This window comes from Orycteropus afer, unplaced genomic scaffold (genome assembly GCF_000298275.1).
Source record: "Orycteropus afer afer isolate SDZICR_OR568_19922 unplaced genomic scaffold, OryAfe1.0 scaffold00220, whole genome shotgun sequence".
NCBI classification, from domain to species: domain Eukaryota; kingdom Metazoa; phylum Chordata; class Mammalia; order Tubulidentata; family Orycteropodidae; genus Orycteropus; species Orycteropus afer.
This window is the reverse complement of record NW_006921807.1, coordinates 99,670-117,815: the sequence shown is the minus strand read 5'-3', so window position 1 is coordinate 117,815 and position 18,146 is coordinate 99,670. Positions and strand designations below refer to the sequence as shown.

Below are 18,146 nucleotides of genomic sequence, written 5' to 3'. Positions count from 1 at the left end.
TTTGAGAAGTGGTTGGCCCCTTCCTTCTTCCAAGTCTGTGTTATCTGGAAGCTCTGCTGAAACCTGTTCACTATGGGTGACTCTGCTGGTATTTGAAATACTGGTGGCATAGCCTCCAGCCTCACAGCAACATGCCTGCCCCACACAGTATGACAAACTGACAGATAAGTAGTGGTGTCTACTTGTACTCACTGACAATTCTGAAGAAAAGTAACTTACAAATTTTGCCTATGTTTTAAGAAATATAAATGTAAATATCCCCAAGTATTATTTAGATGACTAAATTTGGAAGTGATTTTCCATTTTATCTACAATATATAAAGAATCTATATGTTATTCCTAGCCACTGAGAAAAATAATAAACTATTACTATTATCTTAAGAGCAGATAAGAGCAGTGAAAAGCTGAATGAGTGATAACTTAAAATTTCACTCCAATTCTATCATCTACTATATGTGTGTGAACTTAATCTATTTAAGTCCCACCAGTTGTTCTAAAAGTTGAAATAGTGACATTTTTTGCCAACTGAGAAAATTCTTAAATTAAGCAAGATATAATAATTAGTAAACTTGTAAATAATACCATGCCATTCTAATGCAACAGCAATAGTAGAAGCACAGATGAGTATAACAGTAATTCAGCTATTAAATCTACAGTACAAGTACCATAGATCTAGTACTGTAGATTTATATAGCTGAATTACTGTTACACTGACCTGTGCTGCTATTATTCCTATTGCATTAGATGGCATGGTATTATTTACAAGTTAACTAATTATTTTACCTTGCTTAATTTAAGAATTTACTAAATCTATGGAGGAGCTCTGATAGAGTAGAACCTAAGGCACTTCACTGCTAACCAGATGGCTGGTGGTTCAAATCCACCAGCCACTCCTCAGAAGGAAGGTTAGACAATCTACTTCCATAGTGATACTGCCTCAGAAACCCAAGGAAGGGTCACTATGAGTCGGATCCAACTTGACAGCACATAACAACAACAACGACAAAAACAGATCTATGGAGAAAACCATATTCTGTGTCTGCTCTAAATGGTACTGAGCTAAATCTCAGTCAAGGTAAAATTTTAGAAGTTTTTACTGAAATAAAACAAAAGAAAAAGAAAATCTTATTAGCAAGTAAACTAAAGGCTGGTCTTCTGCCAATACTGACACATAAGAGGTGAGAAAATTTTAACATATCGTAGATTACCTTCAGAAAATACAGGAGTACAAACACTTGATTATATATTAAAACAACAGTTGGTTGCCACAGTACTTGAGGTTGATTGATCACATTTGAAAAAATATATATACAGGGGGTGAGAGGACAAGTCATGTTTTTTTATATTTTCTTTACTGGAAATATATTCAAAGTTATATTTTTTTACTGGAAATATATTCAAAGTTTAATGGAAATATAATATATAAAGATATAGAAGAGGCCCCATTTTGGTCTCTGACTTTATTTTTTATTCATTTAGGGAAGTATATAATTGCCTGTAATGTTTAATATATAAACTTATTAACATTATTACTAGAGTTAAGATCTGACCCACAGTTACAACTGGCACTAATGAAAATGCCACAATTAAAGGGATCATTCTATCATAAAATATAATAGTCTGGTTTGCAGTTTATAAACATAAGAAATACACTTTTAGAGTAACTTGCACTATGGCAATATAATCTTAAAAAAATATTAATTAGCACAGATCATAGTTATACTCTAAATATAACAGAAGAAATTGTCCTTGATGTTACCTAAAGAATGCATGTTTTATGATTACTAATGAAATCATGCCATATATTGGAAGATAAAGTATATTGTTATCTTTGGGTTATACTAATGTGTATAAAAATGCTACAAAAATCTAAATCACTCACTGAACAGTATTATATATGATAGTAATTATTGTTACTACTGTTCTAAATATGAACTTTAGAATTTGATGGAAAATAATCATAATAACATTTTTTTCAATACCAATTTTATAATAAATAATACTCTAGTAAAAGAACCTAATATTAAATTCTGAATAAATGTTGCAAAACATTATCAACTATTGACAATCCTAATGTCCTCTCTAAATTGTAGAAAATTTGTACAGAAAAGAACTCAAATAATAATGATCTTACTACATGCTGTAGAAAACTAATGATATAGGATACAATTTATGATTTAAGGTAATAGAAACTGATTCACTCCCTAACCACAAATATAAACAAATAGCTCAATGACTATAAACAGTAGAATTTGAGAGAAATTAATCATATCAGTATGTTTTGAGAAGGAGCAAAAGTAAAGTTGGGAGATAAGTGAGAGATAACGGACTGGAACTTAAAATGGAACAACGAATATAGAAGTGGTTGGATTGGGGAAGATTTTGATGCTGACATCAGCAGGATCTAAAGATAAAATGAATGTAGTAGGTGAAAGAGAGTCAAGATGGCTCACAGGTTTCAGACTTAATGAATATTTGGATGGTGCTGCCATTTAGAAGCCAGAAGATATGTTGGGAAAGGAGTAGGCATTGATGGGGGGAGGTGTGATTAGAATTAATGACATCATAGTTAATAAGTACTTGCTATATGTGGCACAGTGCCTAAGGCATTTGACTTCTAACCAGAAGCTTGGCAGTTCAAACTTACCAGCTGCTCCGCAGAAGGAAGACTGGGCAATTTACTTCTGTAAAGATTTACTGCCTCAGAAACTTAGCTTGGGTTGTTATGAGTCAGAATTGACTCAATGGCAGTGAGTTTTGGTTTGGGTTTACATATATCTTTTATAGGTACCATGTAATTACAATCATAAATTTAAAAATCTGAAGGAAACTGAAGGAGCTCTGGTGGTGCAGAGGTTTAAGCACTGGGCTGCTAACCAAAAGACTGGCAGTTCAGAGACACCAACTTTTCTGTGGGACAAAGATGAGGCAGTCTGCTTCTGTAAAGATTTACAGCCTTGGAAACCCTGTGGCTTAGTTCTACTCTGTCCTATAGGGTCACTAGGAATTGCTAGGAAACTGAGATTCTTTTATACACTGTCATCATTTCAGAATGTAAGATTTCTATAACCTGTGGCAGAGCAAGAAAGTTCTGTTTCATTGTATGCCTCTACCTGTGTCCAGAAAGCAATTTCCCTCCTTCCCTAATTAGTAAAATTTATTCACTTTCTTATGACTGAGCTGAGAGGTCACTTAGTCTTTACACCTTCCAAATCTAATCTTTTCTTTCTTTCTCTCTTTCCTTTCTTCCTCTTTTTTTAAAAAAGAAATAGAAGGACCTAGATTAGGCAGCTCTTTGTAAAGATTCACAAAAGTTTATGTCTACATTTTTCTGTCAAAAAAAAATTTATTATCTCAGTTCCTAATCAGCTGGATATGTACCTCCATTATAGCTGACGGCACGCACTATTACAAATTATCCACCAATTCCAACTGCAGAAGGAAGATGAAACCATATACTTCTGTAGAGATTTACAGCCTTGGAAACCCAATGGAGGTTGCTATGAGTCGGAATCAACTCAATGGCAGTGGGTTTGGCTTAAGTTCCAAAGGTGGATTACTCATAGTCCTTTTCTAAATTTATCATATATTTATATGGCATCAATTAGGTATTTGTGTGTATATAGAAGTTTTCTGAAAGCATGATTTCTGGGCTATCTACATCAGAATAACATGAGGTTTTTAATGAAATAAAGGCAAATTCCCAGGCTTGACCTCAGATTTAAGGAATCAGAATCTTAGAGTGAAATCTAGGCACCTGCATTATAGCACTTAATCATCCCAGGTGATTATGTGCTAACATTTAAGAAAGTGTGAATTGGACTATAAGCTCTTGAACAACAAAGATGAGGGTTTATTTATTTTAATTATCAATATCTGGCTGTGCCTGGCCTGAACTAGATGCTCAAGTAAATGTTATATATATATATACACACACACACACAAAATCATTGATTTCAACTGATCTCCCCAAAATGAAGTAATGAAGTTCAATGTATTTGGCTACTTATTTGTAAAGATTTATCTTAGTAACAAATTTTCCATTGTATGTGCAAGATTTTGTTTTCATCAATAGTAACTTAAAACTGTTCCTCCTGACTATCTCTGGAGGAAGCTAACAGAAATTTTGATGCTGTTCTAGAATTTGATGTGAGAATAGATACCTCACTATAGACCCAAGAAACATAGATCATAAATGGATGCTTTTTCACTAAAAAAAAAAATTATATCTGACAGATTCTCACCATAAATCTTAAGCTAGTCAAGGAGTTTTAATCACAGTGGTTAGGACAAGAAAGATACATAAAAGTTACATGCATAGAAAAATTATATGTAACAGGTAAATGGCTCACTTTATTACTAATATTTTATCAATATTTTTCCAAAACCACAAACTCCTTAAGACCAGGGAACATACCTTTACTGCCAGTACCTAGCACAGTGCTAACATACTCAAAACATGCATACTGAACTGCCTTAATTCATTACCTATTGAAATTTCATGCAAAATTCAGCATAAAGCAAACCTATGCTGACATGAATTAAAGAATAACGATAAACTCACTGCAATCCAGTCGATTCAGATTCCTAGCAACCATATTGGAGCAAGTATAACTGCTCCATAGCGTTTCCAAGGCTATAAACTTTACAGAGCTGATTACCTCATCTTTCCACCATGGAGTGGCTAGTAGGTTTGAAGTACTGTTGTTTCAGTTAGCAGCCAAGAGCTTAACCACCATGCCACCAGGGTTCCTCATGAATAACAATCAAAACCCAAAACAAACCCATTGCCATGAAATCAGTTCAACTCACAGCAAGCCAATGGGATAGAGTAGAACTGTCCTATGGAGTTTCTAAGGCTGTAAATGTCTACAGAAGCAGATTACCACACCTTTCTCTCTGAGCAGCTGGTGGGTTTGGTCTGCTGACCTTTTGATCAGCTTCCTAGAGCTTAACCATTACACCACCTGGGCTAACCAAAAAATAAAAAAACCAAACTCACTGCCATCGAGTTGGATCCGATTCATAACGACCCTTCCTTAGGTTTCCGAGGTGGTGTCAATATGGAAGTATGCCCAACCTTCCTTACAAGGAGTGGGTTTGAACCACCAGACTTCTGGTTAGCAGTCAAGTGCTGTAGGCACTACACTACTACCACTGCCTTTACTAATGTCAAAATTATCTGCATACACTCACTAGGAAAACAGTACAGTCAGGATTCCACATGTCAAAAAAATTATCCTGCTGAAAGAAAATCTTACAACTATTTTGGTTAGTGAACAGAGCTAATGAACTGAAACAACGTTCCACAGTTAACATATACTGCAGTAAGTTTAGAAGCTGTTTCAATCACAGCTGCAAGCAGCAACCAAACCTGAGCCATTTGTTTCACAAATGTCCGAGTATGAATCTCAAAGAAAAGTATGTATAATTTGGTGAAAGTAAACTGTTTCTTGAGTAACAAAATTGAGAATATATAAAGATTGTTCAAAATTAATCATATCTTGAGTTACATTTAAAAATATTATTCCTTAATACATTGTTACAGAAACACTAAGACTATAACTCATGTTCATTAAGAGGAATAATGACTCCTTTCTTATGGTTTTATTTTTAAAAGAAACATCTAGGACATTCAGTTAAAATGAGTATGTTACATAACTGCAGGAATTAATTTTCAAGTACCCAACAGAAAACTTGGTGTACTTGGGTTGTGTAAACATTTAAGTGTTCCACCACAAACCAAAGCGTAGTGATTTGAGTCACCCAAAGCCACCTCACAAGAAGTATGTGGCAATCTACTGAAATATCAGCCACTGAAAGCCCTGTGGAGCACAGTTCTACTCTGACACACATGGGATTACCATGAGTAAGAATCAACTCGATGGTACTGGTTTAGTAGAAAACTGCTAGCAAAGAAATATAAACAAAGAAAGTGACCTACATGGCTCCATTGTCTCATCAACAATCTTACCCACTGTTTGCTGTTTTCTACTTGGTGATAGATTCTGGGCACCACATAGAACATCCAAGGCAACTGCATTATCAGCATGTGCACTTAAGCTATGGTCTGGGATCCATTCTCTGTCTCCTAAAATGGGAAAATGAGAAAATAATATCAAGTTTTAAAAGGGGAGAAATCTAAGCTATTGGTGTATTATATTTATCACATTATTAGTCAATATTTAGGCGAACACAGAGTATTTATAACAGTGAAATGTAAATTATACTATGAAATACAAAATCTCATAATCATACAATAACAAACATTATATTTACAAACTTTAATCACAAGTAAAAATAAAATCTACATTTCAAAGATACTATACACAAACATACGTTTGAATAGAAACAAATATTTCAAAAAGTATAATAGTGTAAGACTTAATTGTACATGAATAAAAACATTTGAACACATAGGAAACCTAGTAATATAGATGACATGATGTCCTAGTTTTCAAAAGGAAATTATCAAAACAACTTAGAAATTTCACAGATCCTGAAATACTGAGACCTGTTTTCAATAAGGCATTTAAGCATCATCATGTAATACTTAACAGTTCATAAAGCGATTTGAACTGTTCCTTTTATTTCATAATTCAGTGAGAACCACACTTCTAAATTCTATAATTACTGTCTCCCTTGTTTGTTACAGCCATGGTTTTCATATTCTAATAGTATCCTTAAATATAAATACATGGCAGCTCATACAGGTTTAATAATTCCAGCTGGACAAGGAGAAAATTATTTTATTCATTGAATAGAATTGCCCAGTATTTCCTAAGATAAAGGTGGACTGTTAGATAAATAAATAAATAAATAAGTTACAAAATTAGTCAGCTGGTTCACAGACCATCTGATTTCATATCTGAATTTACCTGCAAGTGTAATCTTAGTACTGGAAGAGCTGCCTTCTAAGCTATGAGAAGGAAGTAAGTTCAGTCTTCTATTTTCATCAGAAAAAAAGAATTTCTCAAGTCCTTGATAATGTTCAGTAATAGGCTTTCTTCTGAGGGCTATTTCTTGTAACAACTAGGAAACAAAATATTCAACAAAATTAAGTTTATTTTCTCTCTCACCAACTCAAAGCAGCATATTCATTCATTGAGCACTTACTATGTGCTTGGCACATTCTGCTCTCATCAGGTTTAGGTTCTAGCAGTGGAGACATAAACAGTAACAAAACATTTATATATAATGAATTTTACAAATGTATAAGCCACAACTATAATAATTATCTGAGAGTCATCATCAATCCCTAAGGAGGACAAATGTTCATAAGATAAAATTGTTTTCTTTGTCCTTTCTTTCACTTATTTTCTTCCTTTAAGTGCTTTTGCACATAAATTTTCTTGAAATACAGAATCTCACTGACACGCTGTGCCTTTGAACTACTGTCTTTGTCTATACATATAATAATTTCAAAGTTGAAAGTAAAATATCAATGGGAATAAATCTGACCTGACAAGGGCCATAGACAAAATCCAAGTGAATAAAACACTCATCATGAAGTAAATATATAAGTAAGACTCTGAAGCAAGGGAAATAGAATTTATGAAATTTATATAGCTAAGGTATTTATATAGTTACATAGCTAGTAGACTCAGATTTTGAATATACATCTGACTGATTTGATTCTACCACCCTAAGAATTCACTTTTTCATATAGTCTTATTCTAGGGGAATTGAGAAATACATAAATATGTAAATTGAGTATACATTGGATTGTTGTTGTTGTTGTTATGTGCCATCCGGTCAGACCCGACTCACAGCGACCCCTCCTTGGGTTTCCCAGGAGGTATCACTACAGAAGTAGATTGCTCCATCTTCCTTCCAAGGAGTGGCTGGTGGGTTTGAACGACCAGTCTTCCAGTTAGCAGTCAAGTGCTTTAGGCACTACATTACCAGAGCTCCTATACATTGGATTAGGGGTTCAGAAGTGAGAGCTTGAGACCAGCTTTAAAGATATTCAGAGGTGTTTTGAGTATTTAACAACTCTCTAATTAATCTAACTAATGGCCACATGCAATCTACTTCATGGAACTGCATAACACAAAGAAAAGTGTTATCACTCCATAGAAATTTATAAATCAGATAAATGTAAAACTATATCAACACTAAACTACTAATCAATAATAAAGCATCTCCTTCAAAGACAAGTCCAAGTCCACTTCTCAGAATATCCTTCTTGGTTCTCCCAGTGTTTGATGAACAACTTATAGAATCCCTTCAGCTCTGTTGTTGTTGTTATATGCCATCGAGTCGGACCGACTCATAGCTACCCCTCCTTGGGTTTCTGAGGCAGTATCACTAAGGAAGTAGATTGCCCCATCTTCCTTCTGAGGAGTGGCTGGTGGGTTTGAACCACCAGCCTTCTGATTAGCAGTCAAGTGCCTTAGGCACTATGCTACCAGAGCTCTAGTAGAGCTCATATTGGGACTACACAATTGCAAATCTAGGGCGATTTTTAAAAGTCTCAGTTTACAGATAAGGAAACTGAGAGTAGTTTCCTCCCCCTCCCCCCAAAGCACAAAGTTAACTATTGGTAATTTCAGAATCAGAACCCAGTGTCCCTGAATAGTGTATGCATGTCTCAGTTCTCTACTGTACCTTTCTTGTTACCCTACAACTTAGTGCTTAAAACCATAGGCAGTCTTACTTTGATGGGAAAAAAAAAAAAAAAAAAAATGAATTCTTGGGGAAAAAAGGGGGGGTAAATGAACTGTCTTATACTCAATTGGGATGTCAAGAAATTCCACTACTAAAAATTGCCCTGCTTCCCACTAAGTAGATCCTGCTTAGGGATTGGAGGAAAATAACAACAGTTGATGTTAGTCATTAGAGTTGAAAGGAAAGTAGATTGACTACTGAACTATCCACAAGCAAGGATTCAATCTGCAAACTCTAAAGCACCAATTTCTTCTGATAGCCTCTTTAAAAAGATCTTCTTATTTTATAGACCTCCCTGTCGGACCCTTTTATTTTACAGCTCCTTAAATTCTTTCTAGCTGTGACCTAACAACTTCATTCAGTCGTTTTAACGGATTAGTCACCCATGGAAGATGCTCAGGGAGGATCTTTGCACTCAGTTTAAATTCCATTACAAAGTAGTGGAGCTCAATTCTGTGAAACTATTTACACTTTATTTTTAAGCCTCAGATATAATTTCCTTAAAATGAATCAAAATATAGCTGTAAAGTATATTTATAAAAATGGCAAGCCTCAAGTTAGAAGCCCATTAGGCCATGGAACATTCCTTTAGAATCCTATGAGAGATTCACCTGGATAAATACTATTAAAAATACCAGTAAGCCCCAATAAATTTCTTGAAGGTATTTCCATGAGTTTCAGTAATTACTTCCTGAACACCTAATTTGTACAATGCACTGTGCTTGATGATGTAATCATTTACGACTTTTAATAAAAATATCCTTTTTTTAGAATACCAATATAAAAAATATTAGTAACTGTTTTCAAAATTTCATTAATTAGGATATACTTTAATTATACAGATGTACAAAACATAAATTGATTTTACAATTTAATAACAGCATTTTAAATTATTTATTTCAGATGTTTATATCAAAAGAGAAAATATTATAGGCTTTATAGATAGAGTTTATTATATTATTGTATTGAGGTTGGCATGCAGTATTCCTAAAAAATGGTTTTTACTATTACTACATGGAAATGTATCCATTAAAAAAAAAGTTATTTGTCTTAAGAGTTTGAAAAATGATATCAAATTTGTACTCCATATATCCTCTACGTTTAGTTTTTTAACATTATTGAGCTATACCTATGCTAATAAGTTGTTCTATATCATTCATTTTAACTTTTAAATTGTTTTCAATTATATGAATTACCGCAGATTATATATATGTGTGTGTGTGTGTATATATATATGTGAATTTCTACCAAACACTCGTGATTAAGTTAGAAAAAAACCTTTCATAGTTTATTTAAAGCTTTTAATTCATCAAATAACCTAGTCACATCTACGGAGCTATTGGATTCTTGAGATAGAGGTATTTGATATAAAATATAATTTTCTTTAAGATATCTTTCTGAACCCAGAACTTTTTGGAATTGTATTTAATTTGTGATCATCTTGCTATCAAATGTATAACTATATTGCACAATCTTTGGAAAACACAATGTGATATTTCTTTAGTAGTTGTTAAAACTCGCACTGTGGCCTCATATGAACTTTATTTTTGTAAATGGTCTATGTTACCAAAAGAAAAAATTCTTTAATGGATGTGTGTGTAGTCTAAATTATGTCCTTCAGGTTTACATACAAATGGAATTTTTTTCAATCTTCATGGTAATCATTCCTTTTATCATATATAATGAACTCCTTTATCCCTAGCAATATTTTGTTAATCAAAGTTACTATTTATTTTTTATTGTAGTTTTTGTTATTGCTCTTACACATGTTCTAATACTTTAAATATATTACCTGTAAATACCATCTAGCTGGATTTTGTTTTAAATCCTAACTTGAAATCTATTTCGAACAACAATTAGGCAATATAATCTGCTCACATTTATTCTTATTCAATTTATTTCTATCAGCTTGCTTTACTCTTTCCACTTATTAAGAACAGCAAAGGGTCTCAGATTTTTAAACTATTTGTAAGCCCACTACAATTTCATGGATGCTGGAAGGAGACACAAAATTCTTTGTTAAAGACAAATAAAGAAGCTTTATTTCTCACAGTATAATAGAAGTAGCTTCTGTCAGTATTCACTCCAATTTCCAGAACCCAATTTCTACAGAACATCATCAAGAGGGCTAGGTGACACCTGTGCATTCAGTGTAGCGGTCTTATAAGAGAGGAAACCTGAGCTTAAGACCAATACCAAACTCATTACTGTTGAGTCAATTACAACTTATAAGGACCCTATAGGGCAGGGTAGACCTTCTCCAATATGATTTTCCAAGGCTGTAAATCTTTACAGAAACAGATAGACACATCTTTCTCCCACATAGACACTCAAAACCAAACTCACTGCCGTTGAGATGGATCCAACTCATAGCAACCCTCCTTGGGTTTCTGAGGCCATATCACTAGGGAAGTAGATTGCCCAACCATCCTTCCAATTATCCCACATAGAGGCTGGGAAATTTGAATCCCTGACCTTTTGGTTAGCAGCAGCCAAGTGCTTAACCACTGGGCAGGGCTCCTTTCAAGCCTAAGCTTCTAAAACAACAACAACAACAACAACAACAACAAAACTCACTGTTATCAAGTTGGTTCCAATGCATAGCCACCTCTCCTTGGGTTTCTGAGGTGGTTTCTCTATGGAAGTAGATTGCCCAGTATTCCTTCCAAGTGGCTAGTGGGTTTGAACCACCAGCCTTCTGGTTAGCAGTCAAATGCCTTAGGCACTATGCCATCAGAGCTCCTAGGAACCCAATTCTTTTATACCAGGTCATAGGACTGTTTGACCTTTGCCAAGGAGGAAGGATATTATCTTTATTGCACTTGAAAATAACAAACCTTTCCTTTACTTTGGAAAGATATAGCATCTGGGTCTTCTAGAGCTGTTTGCTATACATCTATTCTGGAATAGATAACTTGGGACAAAGGGAGCTAGTTCTTTTGCTTGAAAGACAGGCAAAAACACGAGTGACTCATGAGAGCCGTATGCTCAGCACCTATCACACTATTCTTTCATCGAGTCTTTTCTTTCCTGTTTTAATTAATCAGATTTCTAAATTCCCTTTTTTCATTACTATGCTGAATAATACATTCTCCTTCTAGTATTTTAATGGTCACTGTTGAAATTTTTAACCTGTACACTTGACTAAAATCATAGAGTTAACCTAAGATCTTTATCCTCCTTCTTTAAAATATAGGACCTTACATGTTTTAACTCTAATCATACCTAACTCTGTTACAAGTTATTGCTATATATTATTAGTCAAATTTGTATAACCCCCAAGTTGGTCATTATTATATTATAATAATATACAACATCTTCCCTCTAGGTTCCATTTCTTTCTTCTGACGTATATCCTTCAGTTTCTGTTTCTAAATTTTTAGTCAGTTCTCTTAGAATTTTAAAGACAATATTCCATTGTGTAATGCTGTTGAGGCCATCTGTTGCTGTGTATTAACTATTATTAATAGCATAACTGTTCTTTGGAGAAAATCTTCTGTTATTTCTAGTTGTTTTTAAAGATCCTATGCTTTTATTGCTTTGAGGTGAAATGAAAATATGTCATAGTAGGATTTATTTTCATTTACCCTGCTTTAAAAGTGTTATTCTTTGTCAATGTTTTTCAATGTCTTTTTCATATTTTTCAACGTTTTATTTATTTTTGCTGCAATATAGTCAATTTCTTTAAAGAATAGATAACTTGGGACAAAGGGAGCTAGTTCTTTTGCTTGAAAGACAGGCAAAAACACGATTTAAATCTGTTCTCCAGGTCACTAATTCTCTATTTTTATAGGATATGCTGTTTAATCTATATATTTAATTATAATTTCAATGGTTACATTCTGAATGCCAGAACTTTTTGACTGGCCTTTTATAAATATATCAATTTCTAGTAGTTTCTTCTTTTATTAAGGAGCTCTGGTAGCACAGTGCCTAAGGTATCTGACTGCTAACCAGAAGGTTGGTGGTTCAAACCCACCAGCCACTCCGCAGAAGCAAAACTGGGCAATCTACTTCCATAAAGATTTACCACTGCAGAAATCCAATGGGGGTCACTATGAGTTGAAATCATTTTTGGCTTAGCTGTGGGAATATCTTTACAAAAAGTATTGGAATTTGCTTCTGCTAAATGCATCAGGGTATCGATGGAAAGAGATGAATATTAATGTTAATTTCAAGGCTTGGACATTCCAGGCAAAAAGTATATATTCGAAATCCAAACCTATGCTAAATGAAAGCCAAAGATTTCTATTTATCAGGTAAGATATTTTATTTACCCAGCCCAGATTACAAGCAGAAATCAGTTTCAACTTGTTATATCCATGGAAATTATCCCAGAACATTATTTCAGGAACTGAACAGAGTTTTCGGGGTCTAAGATTTTGCAGAGGTCTTAGTTCCAATTTCTCAGCTCACATGGATATAAGGCATGACACAAGGTGGGCACAGAAACCTAATCTGCCAGGCGGCTGAAGTATTTATTCTTATGCTTTGAGGAGCTTCCACTTCAATTTAGGCACCATTAGAATTTGTTTCACATGACTTTGAAGGGGTGAAAAAATGTTTATCATGTGCCCAATTTATAAAGAATGTATTATTAATAATCATGATTACTTAAGATTTCTAGCATATAGAACAGAAATTCAAATATAATTTTTTAAAAAAGGCAACAGTGAGTTTACTATTTTTTCCACTAACAAGAAGCAAAAATATTAACCATGTTCCTGATAGAATTACATGCTATACTTTACACTTAAGTTAAACAGCACAAACTGATTCTACCTACCTATTAGCAGACACTTCATTTAGCCAGTTACTATTTTATAGAATAATGTTAGAAAGAGGATTTATTATACTAAATTATTCATAATAATGAATTTCATTTGGAAAAGTAACAGCACTCTTACTGTGGTTCATGAGGTGGGCCTTGAAGTATTATTTGTCATAGAAAACCATTTGTTACAATGGCATTTACCATATTAGAATTTGCCCCACAAGTCATCAATATTCTTGGCCGTATGTGTCACTCTTCTACCATCTCATGATAATATAAGGCATCACATTTTAACTTCAGTAGAAAGTAATATTTAAGAATACATCGTACCAATATGAAATCTTCTTAAGTTTCTTATAAAATTTGGAATTTGATAAACATAATAGAAATTTACCAGTGGTGACTGGGTAGTTTTTGAATCTTGTAAGTTTGGCCTCTCATGCAGATTGCTAAAGTCCAAGGATCCTCTGATGCCTTGGTATAATTTCTCCTTAACAGAAGGTTCTTCTAAATCTACACTTGGCAAAGAATCCTTGCTCTCAAATGGTGTACTAGAATCAGCAGATTTGTGGTTAGCTATACTTTCCTCTGTTAAATTTTTTTCACAAAAGCTTTTTTCCTCTACTTTTTCAGTGGCAGTAGAATAAACATGTAGATCAGCCATGTTGTCAAAATCCATATTTGAAATTCCAGCTGTTGAAAACACATATTTACAAAAGGTGAATAAATATATTTACACAAGTAAATTGATAAACAGTTCATAAGCCTAAAATTTGTATGGTAAATCTTTATTACTATATAACATTTTATCAAAATTTATTTATCAATGTCTCAGTGTTAAATACTTTTATTCTACTTACACTCATAAATGGTAATCATATTTATTTAATGAGCTAGACTAATAGAGGGAGGTGAAATTTTATTTTGCAATCAAATCTTGAAATGGATGCAAATTTTATTTTACCCTCTGGTTCAATTCCCACTTCACCATTCTCCCTCAGATTTTACTGCAACAATTTCTGGAGAAGTAACACAGCACAGGGGGAACCTAAGTGCCACAGTTTCCTCTCTCTCCTGGCCTGCCTGCCTAGTGATGAACAGGGGGCAAAGGGAAATCTGCCAGATGAAAGAGCAGTAGCAGTGAGGAGCACAGAAAATGTGTAAGCTGGGACACCTGCCTCTGGAAAGTTTCCAGATGAGCAAGATTGTATTAGTCACCCACCTCATTATATCTGCTTTAAATAAATCACTTGATTTAGATCACTGGTTTTCAACCTGGCTGCACAATGGAATCATCTGCAGGAGCTCTTTAAAACTGTCAGTATATGGGCCTGATCTCAACCAATTAAATCAGACACTAGGAGTGAGAATCAGCCATGGGTGCTTTTTCCTTTTTTTCACTAAGTTCTCCAGGTGATAAAAATGTGCAGTTAAGGGAAACACTGGTCTATATTTTCTAGACTGGAAATTTCATAGGAATTATTTTAACATATTGTTTTTATTTTAAATAAAAGTATAACCAAACCAACGCACTGTCGTGGAGTCGGACCCGACTCATAGCGACCCCACCTTGGGTTTCCGAAGCAGTGTCACTACAGAAATAGATTGGCCAACCTTCTTCCGAGGAGTGGCTGTATATATACCATTACCTAGGTAGCGTACTGCCTAAGGCTTTTGACTGCTAATCAGAAGGCTGGCAATTCAAACCTACCAGCCACTCCTAGAAAGGAAGGTTGGGCAATCTACTTCCATAGTGATATTGCCTCTGAAACCCAAGGAGGGGTCGCTATGAGTAGGGTCCGACTTAAGGGCACATAACAATATGTTGTTGTTGTTGTTATGTGCCGTCGAGTCAAACCCGACTCATAGCAACCCCTCCTTGGGTTTCGGAGGCAGTATCACTATGGAAGTAGGATTGCCCAACCTTCCTTCCGAGGAGTGGATGGTGGGTTTGAACCGCCAGCTGTCTGGTTAGCAGGCAAGTGTATTAGCCACTATGCTACCAGAGCTCCCGATATACCATTATCTAAATTTAATGCATCTTCAGTTAATTATCACTTACCCCCTTTCCACTGTGATGATACCATCGCCATAAATAAATCACATAAAATGGTAAAGGCTATGGCAAAAATAAGGAGCCCTGGTAATGCAATGGTTAAGAGCTTGGCTGACAACTAGAAGGTTGCAAGTTTGAACTCACCAGAGTCTCCACGGGACAAAAGGCATGGCAATCTACTCCCATAAAGAATACCACTTAAGAAAAACTCTATGAGACATTTCTACTCTGTCAACTAGGGTCTCCATGAGTCAAAATCAATTTGTGGCACACAACATCATCATGAAAATAGATGCCAGTGATACAAGTAATTGCTTTGCAGTCCGAAGGACTTACTTGTTGCAATCAAATATTTTACTTAGCTCAGTAATTACAGAGTATTCAGACTTTATACTTCCAACTACTGTCAACTTGTAAATAGCAGAAATATAATAAGAAATGAAATAGCATGTAAATATGTCAAAGAAATACTCTTATAAGGGAAATGTTGTGAAGGCCATCTCAATTTAATAAAACTTCCATAATAATTCCCTACTTCTCTCCTAAGCCTGATTATCTAACATTTTGGTAAAAAAGACAGCTATTCTCTATATTTAAAAATGCCTATGAAAAAAACTCTACAGTATTTTTGCAGGCTTGTAATATTCCATACTGGGATCCATTATGGCCGAAGCAGTGACGAATAAAACAGTCTTTTAATAATATTAAAAATGTACTGCAGAAATTTAAATCTGATCTAATTTAATGTGGGTGCTCTGGTAGCATAGTGCCTAAGGCATTTGACTGCTAACCTGAAGGCTCGTGTTTCAAACCTAACAGCCACTCCTCAGAAGGAAGGTTGGGCAACCTACTTCTGTAGTGATACTGCCTCAGAAACCCAAGTAGGGGTCGCTATGAGTCAGATCCAACTTGACGGCAGTGCATTTGGCTTTTTGCTTTTTAATTTAGTGTGTTCATTGGAAGTCCTGTTAAGTTAAAAAAAAAATTAGGCAACTTTGAAGTAGTACTCATGAATATTTATGTTCACCATTTTCTCAAAAGCACTTGGAACACCATGCTCCAGCTTGGTAAGACACTGCTCACTTCTGGATCAGATCTGGAGCACTGCAAAGTCCTAAGTTCTCATGTCAGTATAGGTTACTGGTGGCCGCAGTGATTCAGTGGCTTGATAGCTAAAAATAGCAACAATGGCAGGACAGCTATGAATTTATTGCTGTCCTCTACCTTTTATTATCCAATCAGAATGTGATCATCAGTTTTATAAACCAAATCTGTTTTATAAACTGCCATCGAGTCAATTCTGACTCATCATAAACCTGTAGGACAAAGTAGAACTGCCCCCATAGGGTTACCAAGGCTCTAATCTTTACGGAAGCAGACGATCTCATTTTTATTTCATGGAACAGCCAATGGGTTCAAACCAACACCACTTAATAACTGAATGGTTCAACCATTGTACCACCAGAGGTCCTTCAATGTTCTCTAATCTCTCTTAAATCCTTTCTATGTAGCTATTATAGTTAGGTGACATTGAGACAGCTCTGACTCATACCAACTCTATGTACAACAGAACAAAACAATGTCTGGTTCTGTGCCATCCTCCTTATCTTTGATATGCTTGAGCCCATCGTCATACCCACTGTGTCAATCCATCTCACCAACAGTCTTCCCCTTTTTCACTGACCCTCTACTAAGATGGGGCAATCTACTTCTGTAGTGTTACTGCCTCGGAAACCCAAGGAGGGGTCGCTATGAGTCGAGTCCAACTCGACGGCACACAACAACAACAACAACTACTTTAGCAAGCATGATATCCTTCTTTAGGGACTGGCCCCTTCTGACAATATGACCAAAACACTATCAAGACGAAGTCTGGCCATTCTCCCTTCTAAGGAAGATTCTGCCTGTACTTCATCCAGGACAGATTTGTTTGTTATTCTGGCAGTCCATAATATTTTCAGTATTCTATGCCAACAACACAATTCAAATGTATCAATTCTTCTTTGATCTTCCTCATTCATTGTCCATATTTCACATGCATATAAGGCTACTGAAAATACCATAGCTTGGGTCAGGCACATCTTACTCTTCAAAGTGACATCCTTGCTCTTTACCACTTTAAAGAAGTCTTTCACAGCAGATTTTGCCAGTGCAATACATCTTCTGATTTCTTGACTGTTGCTTTCATGACTGTTGATTGTGGATCCAAGTAAAATGAAATCCCTCACAACTTGAATATTTGTTCCAATTATCCTCATTTTGCTTTTTGGTCCAGTCATGCAGATTATTTATTTATTTATTTATATTTATTTATTTAATGTTGTTATTGTTGTTGCCATTTTTAGGTGCCATTGAGTCATTTCCAACTGATAGCGACCACACGCACAGCAGAACGAAACACTGCCCGATCCTGCACAGCTCCAAGATCCTTGCTATACTTGAGCCCATATCACAGCCACCGTGTTAATCCATCTCATTGAAGACCTTCACCTCTTTCATCGACCCTCCACCTTACCAAGCATGACATCCTTCTCTAGGGAATGGTTCCTTCTCACAACATGACCAAAGTAGGTGAGACAAAGTCTGGCCATTCTCACTTCCAAGGAGCATTCTGGCTGCACTTCCTCCAGGACAGATCTGTTAGTT

The 18,146-nt window shown here is 35.1% G+C and overlaps 1 protein-coding gene across 1 annotated transcript in view; it reads right to left on the bottom strand.

Moving 5' to 3' along the window:
* ZBBX (zinc finger B-box domain containing) overlaps window positions 1-18,146 on the bottom strand; it is a gene marked incomplete at its 5' end in the record, with an annotated part of 98,255 nt that overhangs the window by 22,178 nt on the left and 57,931 nt on the right. Inside the window, 3 exons of the mRNA XM_007948723.1 lie at window positions 5,975-6,091; window positions 6,879-7,032; window positions 13,839-14,137. Coding sequence (XP_007946914.1) covers window positions 5,975-6,091; window positions 6,879-7,032; window positions 13,839-14,137 — 570 coding nt within the window. The remainder of the gene's footprint in view (window positions 1-5,974; window positions 6,092-6,878; window positions 7,033-13,838; window positions 14,138-18,146) is intronic.